Source organism: Protomyctophum bolini (assembly GCF_963924005.1).
Source record: "Protomyctophum bolini genome assembly, chromosome: 17".
Taxonomy (NCBI): Eukaryota; Metazoa; Chordata; class Actinopteri; order Myctophiformes; family Myctophidae; genus Protomyctophum; species Protomyctophum bolini.
The window spans coordinates 40,842,056-40,852,980 of NC_137878.1; the positions used below are offsets into that span (position 1 = coordinate 40,842,056).

Sequence of the window (10,925 nt, forward strand, 5' to 3'; positions counted from 1 at the left end):
TAAACATGTAGCTATAGGTGTAATGTTAGAGTCCACAGAAGACATGTAAATATGAAATAAATGCTTAAACATGTAGCTATAGGTGTAATGTTAGAGACCACAGAAGACATGTAAATATGACATAAATGCTTAAACGTGTAGCTATAGGTGTAATGTTAGAGACCACAGAAGACATGTAAATATGACATAAATGCTTAAACATGTAGCTATAGGTGTAATGTTAGAGTCCACAGAAGACATGTAAATATGAAATAAATGCTTAAACATGTAGCTATAGGTGTAATGTTAGAGTCCACAGAAGACATGTAAATATGAAATAAATGCTTAAACGTGTAGCTATAGGTGTAATGTTAGAGACCACAGAAGACATGTAAATATGAAATAAATGCTTAAACATGTAGCTATAGGTGTAATGTTAGAGACCACAGAAGACATGTAAATATGAAATAAATGCTTAAACGTGTAGCTAGGTGTAATGTTAGAGTCCACAGAATACATGTAAATATGAAATAAATGCTTAAACGTGTAGCTAGGTGTAATGTTAAGAGTCCACAGAAGTGAACCTTTTTCAAGTCCGTTTTCTCAACTCGCTGTTTTCTCTGCAAGACATTATACTCTATAAGCCATATCTCCTAAACGGGTGGGTCAAACTGAACAACCAAGATGTCCATTTGAAGCTATGATTGAAAAAAAGAAAAAACGGAAATTCAAAAAGAAATCCAATGGCAGTCCCTCAGTCAAATGTAGTCACATGTAATCACTCCACAACTAGCCTGGAACTCACCTATGCTTTTCATGGCATAGTTTCTCCCGGCAGAATTCGCCGGGAGAAACTATGTGCAGCTGCGCGACATGAGACTAATTACTTAGACAGAGAGAGAGAGGAGTGTGTGTGTGTGTGTGTGTGTGTGTGTGTGTGTGTGTGTGTGTGTGTGTGTACATGTGTGCGTGTGTATGTCAATTTTACAAAGGTGCAGACGATCAGAAATCAGCAGAGAGTGAGCAACGTTTGCTACTCTATGCCGAATTGAAGTTGACTCAGACCCAGACTTTTTTTTTTCTCCCTGGAAATAAAAACGTCTGTGCTACTCCACAACTATCCTCACGTGCGCTGCGTCTCAAAAACAAATCGATCTAAAGGAGATGCCAAACTATACACATAACCTTTGACACAGAAAGCCCCATGCTTACCCTCTTCACACACACACACACACACACACACACACACACACACACAGTAAACACACTGAACAAACAAGACTGCGAGATGAGAAAGACCAGTTTTCATTCCAGTGAGATGATTCATGTTAGATGGCTGCGTGTGTGTGTGTGTGTGTGTGTGTGTGTGTGTGTGCGTGCGTACTGTGTAAAGCCATCAGCATGATAACTTCCCTGTGTCGTTATTAGCATTTTAATAACGGCTCAACGACGGAACGGCACATTAAAACACGTACGTTGTGGTTATAAATTTGCGCGGCGAGTCAACAAACTGCATTTCTGAGCCGTGCGCTTCGGGAACGAGGAGAAGGTCTGTCCGTAGAACCGTTTGTAGTATAACTTATTCTGACCTGAGATCAGATCCTATTCTGTTCTTCTACATCCTGACAGTTTTCTGAATAAGCTACGTTTCTATGTGTCAGTCGTTCTGCGATTTTTAAAAAACAGCAGACCTACAAGCTCGTAGCGCGCTACGAGCTTGTAGATCTGCTGTTTTTTTCAATAGCTAACGTAATGCCAACACCAAAAGGGGTTCCCGCCTAAAATGGGATAAGCCACTTGTTCCCAAACTTTCTCATGTCAAGGATCCCCAAATTGACAGTATTTAGCCTGTCAAGGACCCCCCATTTGAAAGGATGTGACAGGGACCCCCCATTTGAAAGGAAGTGACAGGGACCCCCCATTTGAAAGGATGTGACAGGGACCCCCCTCATAAGAGAAGATTTTTACGGCTCTATCAGTGACTCTCAACCCGTTTTAATTTGAAGGACCCCCCAGTTTGACACGCATTAGTCTACGGACTCCCCATTTAAAGGTATATTCAGTGATTTCACTTAATTCAAATATCACTTATTTTTTTGTTTTGTTGTGATAATCCTCTCTACTATAGAGTGTGCTGACCATATAAGGAGTTCCTCCCTGTCCCCAGTTAACCCCTGGGGGTCAAAAAACCTTAGGTTTCGTTTTTGACTCTCTATCCTGATTGGACGAAGGCTTAGGTCCCACAGCCAAAAACGAAACCTATAAGGTTTTTTGAGTGAAATCACTGAATATACCTTTAATGGCATTTCTATCTCTGGGACATGTATCTCATCCATAATTTATACATTATGGATAATTAGTGTGGACTTAAGACTGTTCATCCTAACTGCTCAATTGTATAAATGATATTGCATCTAGTACCAACCATACAAATTGGACAAAATGACACTGTATTAATTAAAGAAACAGTTCCATAGTGCCGCCTGGGGTTTAGGTTACACAGCGTGTAAAAACAAATTGACATTCAAACCATTTTTACCGCAAGACATCATAAACGCATCATTCACGTGCTGCAAGATTACATTAGATTGTGAAAGAACTGTATACAATGTGTGACCAGATTTGACTGAGAGCCTGCCATCGCACAAAATTCCAGCTTTTCACCAGAATGAGTTAATAGCACAGGCAGACTCTTCACATACTGCCAAGTCCTCATGGATTCATCACACCGAAAGATCAAAGCAGATTCAGCCATCATTCCCTGCACGCACACGCACACACACCCCACACACACCCCACACACACCCCACACGCACACACACCCCACACACACCCCACACACACCCCACACGCACACACACCCCACACACACCCCACACACACACACTAACCCATTGTGGTGTTTAGCATCATGTTATGCCCTACGTCTATGAGAGTCTTCGTGCATTATTATTATTATTATTATTTCAGTAATATTTTCACCACCATTCGTCGTCAGCCAATGAATATGGGTCGGCAGACAGACAGAGCCTCGGGGGGTACGGAGTGAGAGGCCGCTCTGTGAGGCCGTGGTACGTCCCCGTCCCCCCGTCCCCCCCCCGTCCCCCACACAGCCCCCCCCCCTCTCATCTCTACTCCTGACCTAGTGCGGTGAGGAAGTGGTACGTCCCCCCACCGTCCCGTCCCCGTCCCCCCCGTGTGGTGAGGAAGTGTCCTTTTTTTTTTAAATATATTTTTATCCCACGATTTTGTAACCCATTTTTCACTCCTGTGTCAATCATCTAATGTGATCCTGGGCTCTACACACCCTCCACCAACCTAGTCCCCATATATGGGGGGACAAGGGGAGGGCAACCTAGTCCCCATATATGGGGGACAAGGGGAGACCAACCTAGTCCCCATATATGGGGGACAAGGGGAGAGCAACCTAGTCCCCATATATGGGGGACAAGGGGAGACCAACCTAGTCCCCATATATGGGGGACAAGGGGAGAGCAACGGACTTGAACTCATGCTTCCTTCATGCCTGAGTGTCCAAGTTGCTCCTTTACACCTGACAGGGGGGAGTTTCCCTGGTTGGACATAGCGTAGCGCGTGGAAGGAACACGTTATTCCAACCAGTTCCTTTCCCCTCCATCAGGCGCCCCGGCTGGCCAGGGGGAGGCAGTTTAGAGACCAGGATTACTGCATGTTTTTTGTGAGGTAGCTCTACCCTATAGGGGACACGGGGAGAACATTACGGGGAGAACACAAACATTATTCTTTGTGACACCATGCACATCATGACTCATGTCGTCCTCCCACCCTATGGGAATCATGAATGATGTCTCATGATTTATGAGCTGTGATTGGTCTACTCTTGAGGGGACAGCTGTGCGTCGATGTATTCGTGCAGTGTATCCTAAATATACAAACATCAACGCGAGAGAACATGCAAGTGCTCTCTCCACTTTTTGAGTGGTGTCAACCACTCCAAGGAACAGCAATGTTCGTGTCCGCCTATGTGTCTATGTGTCCGCCTATGTGTTGGTTAATGAGCACCAGTATGACTATTAGTACCAGTAGGGGCGCTGTTGTGCCAGAAACAGAGAGAGAGAGAGAGACAGTGCAGCACTGTTGCCTGCTAATGAGAGAGAGAGAGAGAGAGAGAGAGAGGAGATGGGGGGGGGGGGGGGGAGAGAGAGGGGAGTTGCACCACTCGGTTCACATGGGTGTGATTTTTTTACCAACTCACAGAATCACAAATATGTGACTCAGGCCAGCACTTTGGTCCTCAACTCGCCAGAATGAAATGGTCTACTCTAAATGGTCAAAATAAAATATATTTTTTTTTTATGTGATTTTCTTTTTTTTTTCATATTAACACAGTTTGAATGTTGAAGAAGGTTTTTATTCCAAAAGATTGTTCATTTGGGCAAATTAAACGTATATACATTTATATGTCAAAGTATAGGCTTGTTTTTTTCATTTCATTGAATGATACATCATTATGAAAGCTTATACATTCTGTACTTTAATAATCTGTAATAATCTGTAATAATCTGTAAAAATCGAGTCGAGGCCCTTTTTGCTGGCACCTGTCACACATATACTCAACTATTCACATCTTCCACTGCATGGGATCTCCTCATCAGAAACACACCGTTAGCCTGTGTGTCGCAGTGTGTCTCTTTTGACAGAACATCTTAGTTTTAGTCATAGTCTCTTGAATATATAGTTTTCATTTAGTTTTAGTCACATTTTAGTCACCTGAAATGTTTTAGCATTAGTCTATGTTAGCATTACGTTATGCTTTAGCTATTGAAAAATAGCAGATCTACAAGCTCATAGCGCGCCACCGAGTGGCGCGCTATGAGCTTGTAGGTCTGCTATTTTTAAGTGGTGCAACCACTTCTACATCCAGCTTTGTCCACCTGTGTACCTGTGTGTGTCTTTGAGCACGAGTATGTTACTCATTTATACCAGTAGGGGGCTCCAGAAACAGAGAGAGGGGTAGTGCTGTGTCTCTAATATATGAGAGAGAGAGAGAGAGACAGAGAGAGAGAGAGGGGGGAGTTGCACCACTTGGTTCACACAGGTGTGATTTTTTTTTTTTATCGAAGAACCACTGACATATAGAAACATAGCTTTTTCAGAAAACTGTCAGGATGTAAGAAGACTTTTTTTTTTTAAATCTGATCTTCAGGACAGAATGGATTAAAGTCAAATCCTCCTGCTCCTTCCTTCCTCCAGCAGCTGAACACCAGATAATATATTCCTCCAGCAGCTGAACACCAGATAATATATTCCTCCAGCAGCTGAACACCAGATAATATATTCCTCCAGGAGCTGAACACCAGATAATATATTCCTCCAGCAGCTGAACACCAGATAATAACATGACAATTAATTGAATGCCAGAACAAAGTCATGACACGGATTCTAACCCATTCTGACCTGAGATCAGATTCATACGAGGTTTCCACTGGACACACACTGGTCTGATTAACCCATTCTGACCTGAGATCAGATTCTAAAAATGTCAGTCGTTCTTAGATTTTTCAAAAATAGCAGACCTATACAAGCTCGTAGCGCGCCACTCGGTGGCGCGCTATGAGCTTGTAGATCTGCTATTTTTAAATAGCTAAAGCATAACATGATGCCGACACCAAAATGGGTTCCCGTTCAGAATGGGTTAAATGGATATTATACAGTACGAAGATTCTAAATGCATATACAGTACAGGGATTATCCTACTGTGGGTGAGAGGGTGGTGAATGGTGCATTTACATAGCGCCTTTATCCAAGGCGCTTTACATAGATAGTGCTACAAGTAAGACGCGCAAACGCGGGAAGCGAACGCAGCTATACGTCCAAATATGGAGTGTGTTGCATCAACCACAAACAAATCACTCAGCTCCATATATGGGCACAAAAGGGGGGACACACACAGACAGACATGATCTGCTAGGTCTCATAGTAAGTGCTCACTGCATTCGCAGTCACTGCGTTCGCAATTACATTCACCCGTTCACACACACATTCATACACCGATTGCGGCGGAAGCCATGCAAGGTGACCAACCAGCACATCGGGAGCAATCTGGGGTTCAGTGTCTTCTTTCCCAAAGGACACTTGGACATGTAGACAGGAGGAGGAGGAGCCGGGATTCGAACCGCCGACCCATGGATCATTGACCCGTGGGTGGCATCCACTATTAGATGATCCTACCGTAGGTGAGAGGGTGGCATGCATGGCAAACAGCTACTTTTAGGCCCGACATCGAAATTAAAAGTCTTCAGAAATCAGACAGTTTTCAGAAAAGCCTCATGTTTCTATATCAATGGTGCTCAATGGTTCATGTCAAGGACCCCCAAGGAATTATATACGAGTTAAAATGTTCAAGATTTGAGGCACATTTTCACGACTTTTCAAAAATAGCAGACCTATATACACAAGCTCATGAGTGCCGCGCTACGAGCTTGTAGATCTGCTATTTTTTCAATAGCTAAAGCATAACATAATGCTTAACCCATTCTGAACGGGAACCCATTTTGGTGTTAGCATCATGTCATGCTTTAGCTATTGAAGAATAGCAGATCTACAAGCTCATAGCGCGCCACCGAGTGGCGCGCTACGAGCTTGTAGGTCTGCTATTTTTGAAAAATCGAAGAGCGACTGACACTTTTAGAATCTGATCTCAGGTCAGAATGGGGTTAATCAGACCAGTGTGTGTCCAGCGGAAACCTCGTATGAATCTGATCTCAGGTCAGAATGGTTAAAACACCAAAAGGGGTTCCCGCCCCAAAACGGGTTAGCGGTAGATGATCCTATACTGTGGGTGAGAGGCTGGCAGCGACTATATGGGTCCATATCTCTGGTCTGGTCTTATATCTTGTATAAGATCTGCTATGTTTTGAAAAAAATCATAGAACATTTCATGGTAGGGGGTTCGTTCAATGCCTTGCTCATAAAGGGCACTTCAGCGGTGGTAATTTTAACGTGCCGGTCCGGGGATATACGAACTATATAGCGACCTTTCCGATATCAAGACCGCTCCGCAAACCGTTCGGCCACCGCCGCTGCCCCCTAGTGGCCACCGCTGCCCCAAACAACTACAGGGAGGAGAAGTATTCTCGGCAGCGATGCAGGAAAGCAACTAAGAGAGCATAATGCTAGTATATATATATATATATAAATATATATATATATTTATATATATATATTAGTGATGCACCGAATATTCGGCCGCAGAAAATATTCGGCAGAAAATGGCTAAAAATGCATTTTCGGCCTATTCGGTTTCGGCCTGAATAGGCAGAAAATATATCACCGAATAGTGTATGCAATTAATGCATTCAAAAGAGCTGAATGAATGTTTTATGGACCCATAATAGTGATTATTATTTAAGTTAAATTTTTGCCATAACCATTTATTTTGCCATAAATCAGGTAGCTTTAAGGTACGGCCATGTCATATTCGGATATTCGGTATTCGGCCAACTGTTTCCCTTTCGGTGCATCCCTAATATATATATATATATATATATATATATATATATATATATATATATATATATATATATATATATATATATATACTGCTGTTGTTGTGATCACTAAGCCAGCATAATGCTAGCACTGCTGCTGCTGCTGCTGTGAACGCTCGAGCTCAAAATCACCCCGTTCGACGATTTTTTGTATTTATTTATTTTTTACGATTGCCACATTTCACTACTGCGGTGAAACAGGGCAGACAGCCAGCCAGCCCGACATGGCACAGCATGGACTGTTAACATCCTCAAGGGGAATGTGTGTGCGTTGTGCGTGTGCGTGTGCGTTGTGTGTGTCAGACGAAGCATAGATAACCGTCAGGCTCTCTGGAGAAGCAGCAGTCTGACTGCAGAGCGTAACAGAACTGCATGCCATACCTTTACACTACTTACATACGCTTCGTCTCTCACTCACACACACACACACACACACACACACACTAGATGAAGAGGTCAGGAAAACAAGAGAAAGAAAGCCTCATATGCCCTCTCTCTCTCTCTCTCTCTCTCTCTCATCATGATTAATATTATATATAATTTTAGTTATTTTGACCAGTTTCTGTGTACCATTGCTGTCATGGCCGTACCTTTGGTTGCAGAGCTACATGATGATGGCAAAAATCACAACTAAACTGTATAGGTTTATGAAAGGTAACCCCCCCCCCCCTCCCCCGAATACCACCGAATAATGCTTTTTGAGTGGTGACACCTATATAGGGTGCAGCTTTGTCCGTCCCTGTTGGTGTCCCTATGTTTGGCGTACCAATAGGGGGCGCTGCTGCACCACTCACTTCAGACAGCTCAGATGTTTTGCCACAGTCGCTTGTTTTGCCACAGTCTGCTGTCTATGAGTTTAATAACATGGAAGGTTAAGAGAACACAGTCCATCTGTGAGTTTAATAACATGGAAGGTTAAGAGAACACAGTCCATCTGTGAGTTTAATAACATGGAAGGTTAAGAGAACACAGTCCATCTGTGAGTTTAATAACATGGAAGGTTAAGAGAACACAGTCCATCTGTGAGTTTAATAACATGGAAGGTTAAGAGGACAGAGTCCATCTGTGAGTTTAATAACATGGAAGGTTAAGAGAACACAGTCCATCTGTGAGAGACCCCGGGGCAGACCAAGGATCACGTCCCACTGGGAGGAGACCCCGGAGAAGACCAAGGCAGTTGGAGGAAACACATCGACTCACTGGCCTTGGAACGTCTCGGGATCCCCCCAGGAGGAAGTCACTAATGTTGCTCTGGAGAGGGAAAGTCTGGAGCACTCTGGTGGAGCTGTTGCCCCCGCGACCCGACTACGGATAAGCGGTTGAAGATGGATGGATGGATGGAATTAGGATTAGGATAGTGGGATTAGGAATAGATCAATGGTTCTCAACCTATTTTTATATCTGGACCACTGGGGGAGCCCACAGGGATCGAACCGGGAACCTCACGGTTCCCAAGCGACCACAACACTGACCACTCCTACGTCCTGAGCCAGTCCTGCCCGGTAGTCCATGCATGGTCATTAGGGGTGTGACGATTTGGGGCAGCGGTGGCCGAACGGTTTGCGGAGCGTTCTTGATATCGGAAGGTCGCTATAGTTCGTATCCCCGGACCGGCACGTTAAAATTACCACCGCTGAAGTGCCCTTTGAGCAAGGCATTGAACCTCTACCATGAAATGTTCTATGAAATGAGCAGGGCCTGGCTGTAAACAAGTTCTTGAGCTTAGTCCAGTTACCCTGGGTAAACATAGTACCTTTCCTTTCCTTAGTCCAGTTACCCTGGGTAAACATGGTACCTTTCCTTTCCTTAGTCCAGTTACCCTGGGTAAACATGGTACCTTTCCTTTCCTTAGTCCAGTTACCCTGGGTAAACATAGTACCTTTCCTTTCCTTAGTCCAGTTACCCTGGGTAAACATAGTACCTTTCCTTTCCTTAGTCCAGTTCCCCTGGGTAAACATAGTACCTTTCCTTTCCTTAGTCCAGTTACCCTGGTTAAACATAGTACCTTTCCTTTCCTTAGTCCAGTTACCCTGGGTAAACATGGTACCTTTCCTTTCCTTAGTCCAGTTACCCTGGGTAAACATGGTACCTTTCCTTTCCTTAGTCCAGTTACCCTGGGTAAACATGGTACCTTTCCTTTCCTTAGTCCAGTTACCCTGGGTAAACATGGTACCTTTCCTTTCCTTAGTCCAGTTACCCTGCAGGGTAAACATAGTACCTTTCCTTTCCTTACACACACACACACACACAGTATGTATAGTTAGCCGCCTATTTAGCCGTAGGAGGTGAATTATAAACACTACACGTCACTGCATGTGTGTTCACGACACACACACACACACCTCTGTCAATAACGCATTGCCATGGACAGTTAATGCTTGTCCAGCACGATTCCAATCCACACCACCAAAAAAAAGCACACACACCTGAATCGTGACCAGGGTTACAAATAAAAACACATCACACACACACACACACACACACACGTAGTGTAAGGCTTAATTGGGTCGTCCACTCACAGTTAACAGTCTTTGTATTGAGTTTGTGCTTGAAATGTACTGTAATTCTGCAAACTGTTAATAAAGATTTCAATCAATCAATCAAAAACACACACACACACACACCCTCTGCTCGGCTTTGCCGAGTGCGTGTGCGTGTGCGGGGAGGGGGGGCAGTAGGCTAGTAGCAGCACCAAAACACGGACAGTTCCCTGATCAATAGACTGTAAGACAGATCCATAATACCTCTCACTGTAACAACAATAACAACAACAACAATAATAATAACTCACGCTCTTCTTCCGGAGGTGCAGTCCGTGTTTGAGCAGCCCCGGCAGGTCTCGGATCTTGTGCTTGGTGAGCTGAGCCTGGTGGTGGTGGTGGTCCCCCCGGTGCTGCTGCACCACTGGCCCCGTCGTCACCACCACCACCGCACCGCCGCCGGCGCCGCCGCTGCGGTGGTGGTGGTGGTGGTGGTTGGTCCACCCGCGGAGCATGGAGCCAGAGTCGGTGCCGGGGCCGGTGCCGGGGCCGGTGGGCCCGGCCATCATGACGGGAGGCTCCGCGGAGCACTCCTCCATGCCTGGCTGGCCTGGGCTGGAGATCGGTAGGCTACACGTCCTCCTATCCTCCGCGGGTTCAGGGTGCTTCCTTTTCGGATGCGCGGGTTCTGTCTGGAGCTCTCGGAGCTCGCTCAGCTCGGTCCCCGTCCCTCCGGTCCGACCCGATAAAGTGTGCGTGTTCTTCAGTGTCTCTCACGCTGCTGCTGTGGTACCGAACCGAACCGAACCGACTCCAGCAGCGACACAAGAAGAAGAATACCCACGTCCCACCCACCTCCCCACGCCGCGCGCACACTCCCGCATCTGCACCAACACACACGCAGAGAGAGAGGGGGGGGTATACTAGATACAGAGAG

The 10,925-nt window shown here is 45.1% G+C and overlaps 1 protein-coding gene across 1 annotated transcript in view; it reads right to left on the bottom strand.

Moving 5' to 3' along the window:
- rapgef5a (Rap guanine nucleotide exchange factor (GEF) 5a) overlaps positions 1-10,554 on the bottom strand; it is a gene marked incomplete at its 5' end in the record, with an annotated part of 81,682 nt that extends 71,128 nt beyond the window's left edge. The window contains one exon of the mRNA XM_080787276.1: positions 10,300-10,554. Coding sequence (XP_080643402.1) covers positions 10,300-10,554 — 255 coding nt within the window. The remainder of the gene's footprint in view (positions 1-10,299) is intronic.
- Between the last annotated feature and the right edge of the window lie 371 nt (positions 10,555-10,925).